Source organism: Watersipora subatra, chromosome 6 (assembly GCF_963576615.1).
Source record: "Watersipora subatra chromosome 6, tzWatSuba1.1, whole genome shotgun sequence".
Classification (NCBI taxonomy): Eukaryota; Metazoa; Bryozoa; class Gymnolaemata; order Cheilostomatida; family Watersiporidae; genus Watersipora; species Watersipora subatra.
Window position 1 is genome coordinate 15,125,803 of NC_088713.1, and position 16,440 is coordinate 15,142,242.

A 16,440-nucleotide genomic window follows, 5' to 3' on the forward strand; every position below is an offset into this window, starting at 1 on the left:
GGTAGGCATGGCTGTATATGTTTTCAGTTAGTTCCACAAGTTCTTTATTATTATTAATACACTACGCTCATGATTTGACACATCAAAGATCAGGTTTTAATGTAAAATAAACAAATTGTTATAAAAAAATAAAATCTCATGACGCAGCCTCAAAACCTTTTTTTTTAAATTAAATTTTATTGATCAAAGAGCTTCCCAATCATCTGTTTAAAAAAGCATTTCACAGTCACAAGCTATTTATTAATGAAGCTGTAACATAATATGACTTATTTATCAATTATGGTTATACCTACCATTTAAACTTTTGGTCACAAAAATAAAAGGGAATCTGCTGATTAAAATACCATTTAAAAATTTCAAAGCGTTCAGTTAGTCATGCTTATCTTGGTTAAAACATAAAATATGATGTTGTTGTTATATTATTTTCACACTGAATGTCAGCAGTTGTGAGCTCTCTCATCAGTTTATATTCATTTTAGATCTTTCAAAAATAATGTCATTTAAGTATCACAAAAAATACAATATATAAACTTCTGAATATTTATTTTTATATTTATAACTAACGATGAGCGTAAGTAGAGCATAACGAAATTACCTGGTTTCATCATTTAGATAAAGTCTTTATTAATGTTACTCGTCAAGCTATGAAATTGGTTGATTCATGAAAGGACAAGTAGAAACTGTTAATGAAAACTGATACAACACAGTTTTGTTACATTAATAATGCATTAAAAGTTAGTAAATATTGTAAATTCTTATGGAAATCCAATTCAGTGCTAAATTGTGAATATTTGCATCAGTTGTAACAGTGATACTACTTACTTGACTTGCGACATAAAAAGTTTATCATGTGAAAATTTCTTTGTTTTGTACTAAATGGTAGGATTGTCTGCATCTGTTTCAGTTAGTTTCATTCGAGCCAATTAAATCTTTATTAGTATTAATATATTATGCTTGTGATTTGAAAAATCAAAGAGCTGCTTTCACTAAGAAAATATACAATTTTTGTTTTAAACATATAAAAATCTTATGGCACAGCCTCCAAACATATTTTTAAATATGAAGTTTTATAGATCAAAGAGCAGGCAAACCATCTGATTAAAAATGCATTCCACAGTCATGAGCTATTTATTAATACAGCTGCCATACAAAAGTTTTCATAAATCCCATCACCTAAGCTTTACTGTTTATCACATGAAATTATTCAAGTATGACTTGATTCAAAACTTAAAAAATATCCTAACTTAAGAAAATGTCCCAGCCAATCATTCATTTGACCTTCGTCAGACTTTTTTTGGGAATTGTGTACCCCTACTGACAACTGATAATACCATGTAGCAGTAAATCAGAGTTTATATGGGACAGGTCAAAGATCTAAAGCTTGGTTATGCTCACTTGTTAAAGTTTAAGGATTTTATTAATGACTTTAATGTCCAAAATTTAATGGTGCCCAAATTTAGAAATTTAAAAAAAATAATATTTCATTCAAAATTAGTTGCATGCATCATCAATCCTAAACAAAGAGAAAAGATTTGAGTATTTAGATAAATTTTTGACCAATAGAAAGCTGAAGAGCATTAATTAATAAGGGAGTCTTTATTTAGCTATGAATGAAAGCTTCAAACTTGATGTTTAATAATTGTTGAGCTGTACCAGGCAGTTGAAGGCAACTAAAAGCAGCTCTAAGTATCCACAATATTGCTACACAACAAGACCAGCATAATTTAAATCAAAAAATATTTACCAAGATGACATACTAAGTCAGTGCTGTGCAACTGGTGGCCCTGGAGTTGCATGTGGTCCCAGAAACTTTTTATGCTGCCCCCAAACACCTTCTTAATCTTTTGTAATATTTAAAATATGCACTGCTGAATCAATGAAGATCACTGTCACAAGATGTCAACACAGTACATGTACCATACATGTCCATATCAAGACTAATAATGTATGCAAGCAATAACAGTATGAACAATTAAAACTGTTTAATCATTACAGGTACATGAAGTTGGGCGTTTGGAATTAGGAAATTGGGAAAGCCCAAAAACTCCAAAGGTTTTAATGATAATTAAAGATGGATGATCAGTTTATCAGATAGATTATCTTTTATTCAAAACTGTTATAGTGTAACAAAATAAATTTTGATTATGGAGACATGTGCAACGGTGTGTGGGTCCTAGTACTTACATATTTTCTACAGACTCTGTAATGTAAACTGAAATACAATCTCTCATTCCGGTGGTACACCATCTAAATAAGGACAAGACGAATTGAAATAAAAACTGAAAATTTATTTGAAACAACTTTAATTGAAAAAATCAAAAGCACGCATTATGCGCAGGTGTTTTTTTTGTGCCTGAATGGACATGGTGCATGGTGAATTTCCAGGAAAAAACTTGTCCATAATTACCCCTAAATTACAGCTCAGAAACTAAGTAAAACCAGTTTCACTAACTTAATAATAAGCCTTTTGTTATGAAAAATTGTACAATGTTTGATAAAGTTATTGTTCAGTTCAGTTCATGGAATAGAAGAGTCACAGAAATGTAATTTCCGGGAAATAAAAATTATTGGAAATTTTAGCCATGCAAAGGAAAGTTGCTGAGGTAATTGATTGCTAAAAGTCAATACTAATGTAAACTTATCCACCACTTGCCGTTATATTATGTTATTACAGTTAATTTACCATTACGTTATTGTACAGCACGTGGCTGGCCGAAGCCACCCCGGGACTTTGTGGGACAGCTCGGATGAGCACTAGGGAAACCGCCACAGGAGACTTGGCACGCATGCAGGCCGCTGGACGTGGACTAGTAGCCTCCATGTACCTCTCTACGCAGCAGGCAACAGAATTCACCCCCGAGCATGTGGAATTGAACAGATTCGAGCTGCAGCAGCTACACCGCATTGGCCCATTCTTCCGGCTGCAGAACGGGGTACTGGAGGCACGTACTGCTCCACACAGCCAGCCAAGGTGGTGCTCGGTCTGCCTCCCACCTCACTCGGTCCGAGAAACTGCCGTTTGGCAGACTCCCACCCTGGCCCACTCTGGGATGAGAAAAACTGTCAGCCGGCTCCGACTGACCTGGTATTGGCCTGGTATGACGGTCATGATGAGAAGAAAGGTCAGGTGCTGTGAGGTCTGCAAGGGGTCTAAGCACAGTAGCAACACAAGGGAGCAGGTAGCCGACAGAGGTTGTACGCAGGTCGCCCCTGGCAAAAGGTGGCAGTGGACCTGGTTAGACCGATGCCGGAGACACCAAGAGGGAACCTGTGGATCCTGGTGCTAACAGACTATTTCACTCGGTGGCAAGACACACTGGCCCTCCCGGATGCCACGGTTCCTGTAGTTGCCAATGTGCTGGACGAGCAAGTATTTTGCTACATGGGCTTGCTGAAGCAAATACATACAGATTAAGGGACACAGTTCAAGAGCCAACTGATGAAAGAACTGTGCCTGATATGGCGAGTAGAAAAAAACGCGCACCACACCGTACTACCCTCAGGCTAACGGCATTGCGGAAACAAACAACCGTCAGCTTGGAGACTCATAATAACTCTGATAACACGAGGACAGGAGGAGTGGGACAGACTGCTGCCCCTGCTGATGCGGGCCAACAAGGGTACGCCACACTCTGTTACGAGCAAAACAGCAAACCTGCTGATGTTCCGCCAAGAGTTATGCCTCCCTGACCTGTTGGAAATCTGCCCGCTTCCGCTCGAAGAGTGGTCTTCCTACCAGTATGTACAGGAGACGCAGAAGAGGTTAGAAGCAGCTCACAAGATATTGAGGGAGGCCCAACGACAGTGAGACAGGAGGACAAAGAAGAGCCACCACTATACGCGCCAGGAGAGTGGGTGTGGCTTCTGAACAAGCGCCGGCGAAAGGGAGAAGACCTTAAATGACTGGCCAAATACGTGGACCCTTTTAAAATCATAAAGGCCTGGGCATTGATTGGGAGACAGGGCCAGTCCTCTATCCAAAATGAGGGCTGGCTTAAACCTTATTATGCCTGCAAGGAAAAGCTAGGCCAAGCACCAGCTACACTCGAGCCGCGACGTGATCAAAACATGAAAGGGGCTGCGCAAAAAGGCAAGAGAGGGACTGCCAGCTCAAACTGGAGCTGGCCAGAAGGCAAGCAGAGGAAATCTTACAGCAAAAAACAATAGGCGGTGAAAAAAAAGCCAGTCAGAGTTGGCTTGGAAGCAGGCAGAGCAGCTACTGTTCTTGGAGGACACAGTCTCCCTGTGGGTGGAAGAGGCTCGACAGCACTGGCTCTGGGCCCAGATATTCTCTTCCTCCGGCGTCGGTAGGATGGCCTCCGTGGCCAGTCCTAAGGAGGAGAGTGTGAAGGAAGAGCATCGCAAGTAGAGCCGGTGCCAGCGTGACAGTCGATTGACAGGCCCGGCCAGGCCTCCCCCTTTTGCCCGAAGGTTAGGCAGGCAATAAGGATAGGATTGATGCGGGTCATGTAGCCACAAAATGCTAGGGCGGGAATCAAAACCGCAAGAGGGCGGAGCCAACAAAGAGCGAAGAAGATAAAAGAAAGGACGATTGGAAAGGCAGGCAGAGCAGCGCAGCTCTCTGCATACGATAGACACTATATTCTCATACTGTTTATTATTTAAGTATGCATGCTGGACCTTGTTGTATTAATACAAATATGTTTATCACGTAAATATACATTGTGTGCTCAGATAACAACTCGGTCTTCGTGATTTACTCGACTTATGGGTAACTGTGAAAGTGGCACGATAAAATCCGCCACGCTATTACATATCTTACAATGTTCTTGCAGAATATTCTCATTGCCCATTATCTTATGTTGAGCTTAGTAGTAATGGTTAGCTATGGTGACCGTAGCGTATTTAGTTTATTTAGTGTTTTATGATCTCCAATAATATGTATCATCATTATATGTAATGTACTAGGTGCAGAGTGTATTGTTGTGAGTTCTTACCTTCAATACACTTATGGTGTTAATATCTACACATCTATTGAACGATTTTATTTTTACCTATAGCGGTTTAAGAATTAAGTACCACAATAAGTATGTAGGCTACCTGGTATCATACGTTATTGCGCCTAATAATATATACCATTTTAAGTAGGCCTTCAAGAAAAACACCACACAAATTTAAAAGATAAATATTATTGAAAATCATAGATTATTGTATTTGGGTAATGGTTGGAAAACAAAAAAATGCAAAGAAACAGTCTGTGGTGTCGTATGTATTCCCGCAAAAAACACGAGCGAAGCATGTGTTAGGGAGCTTGATGAAAAATGCCTCTGTACACACAACTCCCGAAAATTATTTATCTATGGCCGTACCCAAACCCTTGTACCAAAATCTCATCAAAAAATATAACCATTTTTGTGTGGAGTCGTTTAAGTATAATAACGATACAAAACACATATAAACCTGTTTAAATATGTTACCAAGTCTATGAAAAGTGTAGACAATATCCTAAAACTTACTCATCTGATTGGACTATACATAACAAAACAGATAAATTTGGCCTAAAATCGCCATTAAAACCTGACAAATCTTTTTTAAACAAATTTAAGACCCGCCAACAAAACGCCGACAAAGCCGTGCGACAGATAGTAGAGTCATGCGCGCTTCACGAAAAAAACATGCACATTTCAGCAGTTTATGGCATTGTCCAACTGCTGAAGGTTTCTGTAAGTAACTTAAAAGTACTGAAAAGTAATCGTTTCTTTTTTGCCAATTTTAAAGATAACTCTGACGTTTTGAACACTTGTAACGAGTACTTTGATATTCCAACTGATGTCCAAAGCAGTGAAAGTAAAGGAAATGACGATGATATTTTTTAACGATTTTTATAAGATTATTACAATATTTAATTATAAGAATAGTTATTGGATTTTATAAGATTATTATAAAAATTAATTATAAGAATAATCATTCGAATTTATAAGATCGAAGTATATAGTGACAGATGGTGTGCAATATGTTACTGTTATTAGTTTTCTAAGGATATTGTTGATGATACTAGAGCTGTGCTCAATATTGCGGTAGGCCTACTGCTAAGCCATTTTTAATATCTGCAAAATTAAGTAAAAGGCCTACATTTTCTTTTAGATATACAGCTATTTCTATGACAACCAACAAAAATCTGTTTAGATTTTTAACTTCAGCATAATTCTTTAGATATAAATACAAAAATCTAGATAACTATCACAATTTTTTGATAATGGTTGCTATGACATTTTGAAATGTAAACAAAATTGTGCATTGGTTTTCATTTCTCAAACTTTAATGCCAGTTTTCTCAGAACTATGTTTTCGCAGTAATGGTAAACATGCATTCAGTTTATTGAGCATAGAATTTTCTGTAATTAAACTGAAATATTTTTTTTTGCAAAATAACTGAGAATGTTTTACTTCTCATAGTGTAGATTACTCTAAATCTTACACAACCGACTTAACCATGGTTTTTGTGATCATGACCAATTTTTTCACTTCGCTCCAGTTTGCAAAAAACTTCCAGATGCATGTGAATGGTAATGCTTGCTTTCTGTTACAGATCACTGTCAAAACCATTCTACATTCAATACAACCAACTTTCAAACTGTGTATATTACACCAGCTTGCCATTTCACTTCTAATATTGCATTTCTCCTATTGCAGGGGAAAGATAAAAACATATATTATTTTCCTTTCATTATTGCTGTTTGTTGTACATATTAACACCCAGTACATTACAGCTACCATTGCAGCTACCATTGCAGTTTTCCTATTTCACTGCAGTGCCATTTGATTGTTAATATTGAATTTCTCAACCAGCAGTACCCTTTATTTTTTCCATTATCAATTTAGTCATGGGCTGTATGACAGAGAAATTTCTTGTATTACAATATTACTGGGAAAAAAACTGTGAAATATGAAAGGATGCAAAACGCCAAAGCAGTTTAATATATTCCTGTCAATCTGGAGCCATAAAATGTCACATTATGCTGGGCTATCGTACCTGTTCTTGAGCATCTTATGACCACAATGTGGTCATTTTGCCGCATACTATTGCATCTCGGTAAGATATCACAAAAGTGTAAATATATCATGAGGCAATTTGCGTATCTTAAAGTTTTGATGTTTTAGATATATAGAATGTTATATAATAACATACTATAAATTTTGAGCGATGATAAAACTTCCAAAAAAGTTCAACAAATTGTATGCAAGTTTTTCATAAGAAAAAATCTCGCCGATAAGCAAGCAAACATCCATCAGCAAAAAACCCTAACAAGTCGATCAACGGAGGTTATATAGAAACTGACCTATATGGAAGTTCTGGCAAGCCACAAGAGTGCAAGTCCAGCTTTTCTAATGACTTCAGCTTTTCCATACCCACAAGTGAACTAGAATTCAATTTATTTCTGCTGATTTCCAGTTCTTTCAGCTTGGTCAGTGAATCAAAGCTGTAGCAAACAGTCATAGGTAACCATAAAATTGCTATAGTTATTCAATCAGGGCAGGGTAAATCCTGTAAAGATATTTTATTTTACTTCTCCTAACACATTGTTGTAAAGGAAATGGTCATAAAAAATTAAGATAGGTTAGTCAGTCATGCAGGAGTTCGGTACAATTTATTAGCAGCTACTCCTCAGAATATTGATGTAAATATGCAATGTATACATTTGGGTGAGATTTTTATCATTAGAATCATCAAATTTTGTAATGCACTTTTCTATTGGTTACTTTCAATTATGGGTTCATAAAGCTCAGAGAAGTCAAGTAGTAGTGTCGTTAATTTAAGGATGGGACTGTATTTACATGTATTTACCCTCGTCTTAAAGTAGCGAGTTAGTAAAGGTGGCGTTCAGAACAAGGCGACGTTCGCATAAAGGTGGCGTTCAAATAGAGGTTTTACAGTAATTAAAATTCAGGGTAAAATAATCTCCATCAACCGGCTAGTAACTTTTCATTGCAGAAAAGAATAAATGACTTTTTTTCCGTAGCAGTTCTAGACACTTGGAAAATATTTTTATTTCTTTTATATTAACTCTTCCGCTACCGCAAGTCGATGTATCGGCTCGGGTTACCTTCTATTTGTCGCCGGAAGCCGATACATCGCTTTTTAGACAGTGCGTTAGTTTATCTATGACTACTCAGCTTTTGCTTCAGACAGACCAATAAAATTTGGTCTCCATAAAAACAAACTTTTTGCTAACGATATAGACTGATCATTAGGCCTCTCACTAGCGGCTCACTGATTATTAAACAGAAAGGTCTCAACAGAAAAATGACAGGCAAAAAAGAATACCGCTATCGTTTAAGCTGTAGAAGCTTCTAACATTCTTAGCCATTGGCACTTCAGTAACTATATATCAAGTGATTCTGACTCTTCTAGTGCATGTATTTCATGGGAAAATAGTAATGGTAACCAAATATTAAGGCGACAGTCAAAATACGACTATTGAAATTGCTGGCAAAATATTGGTGGTGAAGTTTGTAAAAATTTACCATCTTTAAATGAATTTACTTTAAGATCTTTTTTAGTTTCCTAATCAAGTTTCTGTTTTTTTCAAAACCGGTTCACTAAGCTAAACTGATATCTTCGTTCTTTCTCAAGTTATCACAAAATTAGTGACGTTATGTCAACATTTGTGTGAATAAAAAAAATACGTTCTGGCTAAGCTAAAAATCAATTTGGTAGCAAAAGAGTTAACGTGAAGTTTTAGAATAATAGATTTGGTTATTTCATGATATTAGTAAATTATTATCTATTTTATGTTTGGCAAATGCTGAAAAAGCTTATAAAAAGAAGTTAATGGGATCATCCCTCCTATATAATCTCCAAACTTTCACAATAAAATGGCTTTTGAGAATCAGCCAATTTATATTTCCATAATCAAAAAATATTTCGTGATACCCCTATTATTCGTTCATTTAATCTTACAATGTGAAACCTAATAGTTTGTCGACCCCTTGATGATCCATTTTTTCACCTTAAAATATCAACCAAAATTTCTCCTAAAATTCAAATTTGGCAGTCGGTGTGCTGAATACCTCCGAATGGCAAATAAGTAAATATTTCTAATCAGCTAAATCCCTCCCACAATGCATGAAGGAGATACAATGCCTGCTCTACCTTTTAATTCAGCATTCTTTGCATTTCTTAAATGCTTGATATTGCGTGATTAATGCAAAAATTAGTGAAAAGTCACCAAAAGTGTATTTTACATTTATCGTTTATTATAATATTTACTATGGACTTTAGTTTATGATAAAAAAATGATTAACAATGTAACAAATCGATTGCACCGTGAATTTCAAGCCTTCAACTAACTCTTTTGAGTTTTTGGAACATAACCTTTGATGCGGTTGCACACAATTTTTAATAATAAACGGTAAAAAGTCAAAAACGCTTTAAGAAAAGCATTGTACACGCTTTAACAAAAATTTGCATGATATTCTATGCTGGTGAGGACAGTCTTCAAATAACAGTCAAAAGTGGTAGTATTTTGACATAAAACTGTGAAGAAGAGTTTGAAGTAATGAAAACTAATATCCATATTTTTAAAAGTGAGAAATGAAAACATAATTTGAAAGAAAAAAAATCTTTAATCAATGTTAGCTGTGAAACAAATAATTTGATAAAACTTTCTGCAATAATTTGCATAAGCCAATTGACTGCTTAATGTTTCATTTTCACTGACTGACCTGATTCTTGGGAATTTACATCTTCGTAGTCTGAGCCTCTCTAATGATGTAAGTTTCTCTAAAGCTTTAAAATCACTGCTATCCAATCTGGTATCCTCGATTTTTAATTCTTTAAGATTGGTAAATGACGCAAATCTGTAACAGGCATTTGTGTTTCGATTGTAGTTATTTTCAAAAATAAGATTATAAAACAATTTCTAAATAGTGAATATCTTAAAAAATAGCCTCAAATGTTGCATAAGTTATTGTTGCAAAATTTTCTGCGCATGTGGAGTATTACAACCAACATATTCTCTCTTCATTATTTTTCTATGTTCGCCAAGTTCCTAAATGATGTGGAAAGTTGCTAACAAGATCCAAAAGCTGTGAATAAGGCGATGATGCTGTGTAATCTAATAGCAACAACCATACATCACAAACATTACTTGCCTGAGCTATGACACTAATCTACAGTTGACCAATTACGACTCTGATTTATTAAGATGTGATGATCTTTAAAAAAGAGAGAATTTGACGCAAAGATGAGCTCAGTGCACACAGAAAAGAATAGTTCAGTTCATTAGATATGCAGGTAAATGATGATCTCTAATTTCAACACGGCAATCATCTGTGCTAATTCAGTCCAGGGTAATGGAATCATCTACTGCCATGCTGATATGCATGCAGACATTTGAGTTTTCAGAACAAGTAAATAAAACAAAATTATAATAAGCAGTTTTTATTAAAATAAACTTCTCAAAAATTTCTCACACACAAGGGTATAACAAATATTGTAACAGAAGAAAATTTTATACCGTTTTACTTGCTTTTCATGATTCAGCCTGGAAATAAAGGTTGCTTTGCAACAAAATTCATGTTACATTTATTACTTATCAAAAGGTTTCTCTTGTCTTACTTTGCTGTGTTGTAGGTGCAAAATAGGTAGAAATGTGATTACAAGCTGTTGAAATCTCAAAAACAATCAGATAATCGCAGCTATCACAAAAACACTGTGGCTGAGAATCCCTTTATTTCTATGACGTACTCAACTCGACATGGTTATTGTTTTGATACATGATGTTATCATGTGAAGTGAAAGGTCAATAAAAGGCTCAATATACATGTAAAACATATCGCAGCAATAGTTTATGACAAACACTTCGGTTCTACCGGAAAGCCCTTATCAAATATAAATGCTCGCTACTGTACAGTTTCGTTTCAGCTTGGTCTAATCATCTAGTCGTAATCTGATCATGTGACCCATACTTCCTGCCAAATGGAGCAAATCATTTCTGCAGCATTTTTTATTATCACAGAGGACCAGCAGGCTCCTCATTATTACCAGAGGGTGAAATGCACCCTTTCAAGCTAAGGTTAAAAAATTAAACTTGTTTTTAGGCTAGGTTTTGAGATATCAGTGCACAAAGTAACAACATTTCAATGACGATGAAATATATGTGTAAGGACAATAGACTCGATTTTATTGAATGTGTGAACTATATTTGTGAAAATATTTTGCCGAATGAGGTTGCATGAAAGTGTAAACAGAAGCACGTCGTGTTCAACTACGTCCCATTTGAGCCGTTTTGGAGAGAGATCACCACCTACGGCGTTTTTGTTTTGGCTGCGATTCACGGTTCGTTTTTTGAGCTTTTAAAAGCTTGTAATCACATTTCCACATATTTTGCACCAACAACACAGCAGAGTGAGACACGATGAACTTTTTGATACCAAATAACTGTAATATGACTTTTGTAGCAGGTCTACCTTTAACAATAAATCAGCTTAACATGAAAACCACCTTCTTCCACGTAGTCTTAACATTTTAGTGGGTAATGACAGTCTCAAGAAACATTTTACACCCCGGAGAACGACTATTTGAACACTGTCTTTATTTGAATGTTGCCTAAAGTTGACTGGCACTATAGGAAAAAGTGTTGAAAATTAGAGTGTCACCCTTTACTTAAGCACCACCTTTTTTGACCGGCACTTTGACCTTCTTTGATCATTACAAACCCACAATAGGATGGGATCGGTAAAAGTGTATACAAAATAGTTTGGATAATGACTCGGTTACATCAATAACACCTGATTATTTTGTGGTTGGTTGCTGTTTGTATCAAAGTCTGTTTTTTAACTCAAAAACTTCTGACGTTTTGTTTAATGCTTTGAAACCAATTTCATAAAAATATGTGATAACTGCCTCAGACTAAAAATAGTTCCTTGTTTAATGTGGTCTTGATATTTTGATGTATGAAAAAAGCTGTTTAAAATGACAATGGAAACTGTACCACTAATTTAACTGTAACTTGTGCTGAGTGTTAATTATTATTTTTTCACAAATGTGCTCTAAAAGCGGTGCGTAAAGGTTTCGCTCTGCTAAAAAATTGGTTGAACCCTAATATCGACTAATTTAACAGTGCAAATGAACAGTTGAGGTCAGCAGACACTTTGAAAAGTAATAGGCAGCCAGAATATACAATGATTTTATATGAAATCAACAGTCAGAACACAATCTGTCAAGCAATTGATGCAAATACTTTTGTTTCGAGCGTTAATTGAAAGTGCTAGTTGAACCTGAACAGACAGTTTTGGCTGCAAACTGCTGCAAATATTTTAATGAGTGCAATAAACTTTAATGCCGCATTGTTACATATAGTTATAAAATAAAAACATGTTTTCAAGTTGAGAAATAAATAGATAATTTAAAGCTCCCACAAATTGCAATGCAGGCCATAACATCAACATAAGATGATTGCCTGGAAAAATATCAGCTGAAGGATTTTTTCTCAGCTTCAGAGATCTACAACAATTTTGAGCTAATTTATAGTAGATTTATGGCACCCAGGAGAGTTATTGTCGCTCCTCTCGAAGTTGAGTGTAAAATATAGTCGGCATTTTCTCTGCCCAGAAAAAGGATAAATTTGGCTTACTAATTCTTTGACAAGCTACTTGAAAAGTGCAATGCCACTCTTGAGTTGAACGTCTCCTCTGATAAAACGTTACTAAGAGAAAAGGATTGAGAATAGAGTGCCATTGCGTTAAAAAATTATTTTACTGTTATTTGTTACCTTTTCTTGTTATATCTTAACTCTGCTGCACTTGATATGCTAAGCTTTTCCTCAGAAGTCAGCTCCGTCCCTTCACCTATACAACAATAATTATTTATGCCAAACCTATGCAATGCAACTATATATACAGTGATGTTGTGCACTAAGTATTGTTTTATTGTAAATATGATGTTAAGTCATAAGAGGGTAACAAAACATGATTGCCTATAGCCATAAACTACATTAAAAACTCATAAAGATCACCAAGCTAAAATAGTGAACAAACTGAACAAAATTATTACACGAACGCCACAGAAACAGTAAAGCTGTCTTTGATCGCGGTTCAGTTTAGAAATGTAATTTATTTTGCTCTGCATAAATTTTTAACAGTGTTTATTCATTTACAACAAACTATTTTTTTATAAATAGGTAACACAAATGCTAGTGTTTGACATGAAACTGGGAGCCCTTTGTCTTATATAGTAAGTCAACAGTAGTTTAATAAATCATTTCATTGACGTTCTTATTTTCTTGTCAGGTTTTCTTAATGACTGATTCAACTTATTTATTGTTAACTAAGTATTAAGTTATAAGTTAATGATCATTATAGCAGTCAGCTGCTAGTTAATAGGAGAAGTTGACACAGACGTGTAACACTTCACACAGCTAAGGCACCATTGTGACATAAGTAGTACTTAACCAGCAACAGAACCCGATGTACATAAATGTGTTGAACAAGGAATCTGTTTGAAACTGCAGAATCTGCCCCTCAGTGTATTAAAAGACACACAAAGCACATTGTGATGTTCAAAGCAATCCTTGAAACACCTGACAGTATTTACCACATAACACAGTAATTAACATTTAGAGCAACCTTTGACATGTGGAATGGTACGAAAAATTGGAAAGAAATTTTCTCAAACCAGAATAGAGAGATGATGTTGGATGAAGCTGGATATCAGAGTAGATGTCACCAAAGTCTCTGTCTATTTCATTCAGTGCTTCACTCAGAATAATAGCAATGTAAATGCTTGATCCATACTCTGGTATTTCTACTGTATATTTGCCTACCAGCATAGCGATTGGCATCCAATGACCTTCTTTGTATTGAATGTGTAAGATCTTTCCACAGTCACCTTCTTCAAACCTTTAAATAGAAGTGAAATTTGATATACTAATGTAGTGTAGAGCAGTAAAAAGTGATCTAGTGCCTCATGTGTGCATTAAACCAAGGTTTCCTCTCGAAAAACCTGTTTTCTTGAAGCTGTTATGATTTGTTGGCAACTTATATTTTTAACTACAGAAGGTCGTTAATACCTTTTCTTGTATTTAACCAATCAAAAATATCAACTTATATATTCCAAAAATACATATGAAAATTTTACCAAACTGTTTTCAACAATTCCAGATTTATCTGTGTGTATTTTCATATGAAAAATTACATCTAGCAGGTCCGGATCAATGAGCTAACATTTAAAGAAAATATCAAGGGCAAGCGAGTGTCCTAAATACTAACAGAATAAATACACAAACATGGCTACTGCGATTACCATGCTAATAACTGGATATTTTCAAAGACAAAAAAAAGTTATTTGATTTGAAAGTAATTTTATGTTTATCTAAAAAAATATCAGGTATGGATGTCGAAGATCAAAAGTTTTTGTTGAAGATCATTGCATTAGATATGAAACATTATTGAAAAACTTTTGCATGCATGTTAGTGTTGTGCATTTGTGAAGGACAGCTAATAATTTAGCTCCCAGCTGGGTAAAACTTATTATTAATACTCAATTTTATAACATCAGTTGTTTTGTCACAGCTACTCGTGGGGCCATTTATCTTTTATAGAAAAATAAACAGTGAGGAAAGCAATGTTAAGATTAAATTGGTATGGCGCCTTCGCGGTATACTTTCATTTTCTTCTATAGACTGCCTATCTTCTTAGCTCTATAAATTAATCTCATCAGTTATTGATGATGATCATTATGTCTAATAATAGCAGCTAGTAGTTACAAAAATCCTACTATATAGTTGGTTACTTAGCAACACGATGCTCTGATATATCAGGATTACCGTCTATAGAGTCTACAGAATTTTTACCCTAAGTTGATAGTGGCTAAAAAAACTTATATAAAATGTGTCATAGCTTTGTTTTTCAGCAGAAGTGTTTTTTTGTACAGATCCGCTCACATGTGACTGAATAATAAAGTGGGAAAATTATGAATATGAAGGACATTTTGTGAAACTTTTGGAATACTAAGAACTTTGGGCTTGTCAAGTTTTTTAGTAAGAAAACTGAAGTTTTGCCATTAAAATGTTTGAAAAAGCTGAAGCTGATGGCCAAATTATGAATGTAAAAAATGGAATTTTTTAAACATTAGATTGCTAAGAATTTCATTAAATTTAAAGCCTTTCTTTCATGCAAGTCAAGTGTTACAATTGGTCACTAAATTTCAGAACTAATTGCAGAAACTATTTCAATTTTTCACATTTTTTTCATTATAAGGACCTTTTTGCCGCTATGAACTTGGTACCAAATTGTGAAATGACAATCAATAAACCTAACATTTACATAAATAAATTGATATTCATTTTATGCAAATATCATTTCATCTCCATTCACAGACCTCTGCATTGGGTTGGATCCTGAAGAAGGAATCACAAAGGCAAGGTGAAGCCCCAATACCAAACAGCCATTTCCCATAACATTGGGCGATGGAACAATTCGTCCAACGTGACCTCCAACCATCACTACAGATTGCCTACGAGCGAGAAAATTGATATAGGATTGATTTGGAATAGGCAGTGGCTCCACAGCAGCATTCAGGGCTTGTTTTGGGTTCTGCTCAAACTTCAGAAAAGCAATGTCATTCATATGGGAGTGACTTTGTTCATCACTTTGGATTTCTGTAGTGATTCTGTATTTGACCAATGGAGTAGCCTGGAGTTTGCAAGGTTGAGTCTCATCTTCAACAAAGGTGTAGATGAATTGCTGAGAGGCAGGTTCAACAAAATTTATTGAAACTGGTGGTTGATTGGTTTCATCTATGCCGCTTTGCAGCAGGTGTGCTGGGACAATAGCGTACTTTAGTTCAAGCTGATTTCCATCGGGTAGTTTCTCTTGAGCTGTTGCAATTAGTTCACATTCAGCTTCTTTTTGAACAACACCACTTTGAGAGTCCACAAAAATCTTTCGAAGACGAGCCAGCCATGATACATATGGAATTCCTTGAGAAAGTACAAGGTTTTTTATTCTGATATCAAGTCCGTATCCTGAAAAGACATTTTGAATCTCACAGCGGACTCTTTCGATATCCTCTCCACAGACATAGACGATTTGACCAGGTGCGGAAGAAACAAACATATGTCGGATAGCATGTCGGACCTTTATTCTAAAACAAACCTCCAAGATTTTACATTTTGTCAATATACCATGAAAACTAATTCAATATTCAGTTTCAACCATGAAGAAATAAATCAAACACGGAGTAGATGTTGTCTCCCTACTTCCTATTAAAACAAAATGCACAAAGCTTCAAATCACCGTCATGTATGGTATACAGTTTGTGATACATGTCATTTGCTTTAAACATCCTTCATGAAATTTTGGTTTAATTAGGATTCTTTTTCAAGCAATGGTTATATATTTCAATGTTATTCTAACAGACATGATTAAAATGTTATCAAACAAACTTTAAGTTTTGGTTATAGAGCCTCTTAAACAC

The 16,440-nt window shown here is 35.2% G+C and overlaps 1 protein-coding gene across 1 annotated transcript in view; it reads right to left on the reverse strand.

Annotated features, from left to right (window-relative positions):
• Positions 1-16,079, reverse strand: part of LOC137398067 (uncharacterized) — a 40,157-nt gene extending 24,078 nt beyond the window's left edge. Inside the window, exons 1-5 of the mRNA XM_068084171.1 lie at positions 15,343-16,079; positions 13,639-13,862; positions 12,737-12,812; positions 9,687-9,821; positions 7,301-7,441 (exon numbers count right to left, since the gene is read on the reverse strand). Coding sequence (XP_067940272.1) covers positions 7,301-7,441; positions 9,687-9,821; positions 12,737-12,812; positions 13,639-13,862; positions 15,343-16,079 — 1,313 coding nt within the window. The remainder of the gene's footprint in view (positions 1-7,300; positions 7,442-9,686; positions 9,822-12,736; positions 12,813-13,638; positions 13,863-15,342) is intronic.
• Positions 16,080-16,440: the final 361 nt, after the last annotated feature.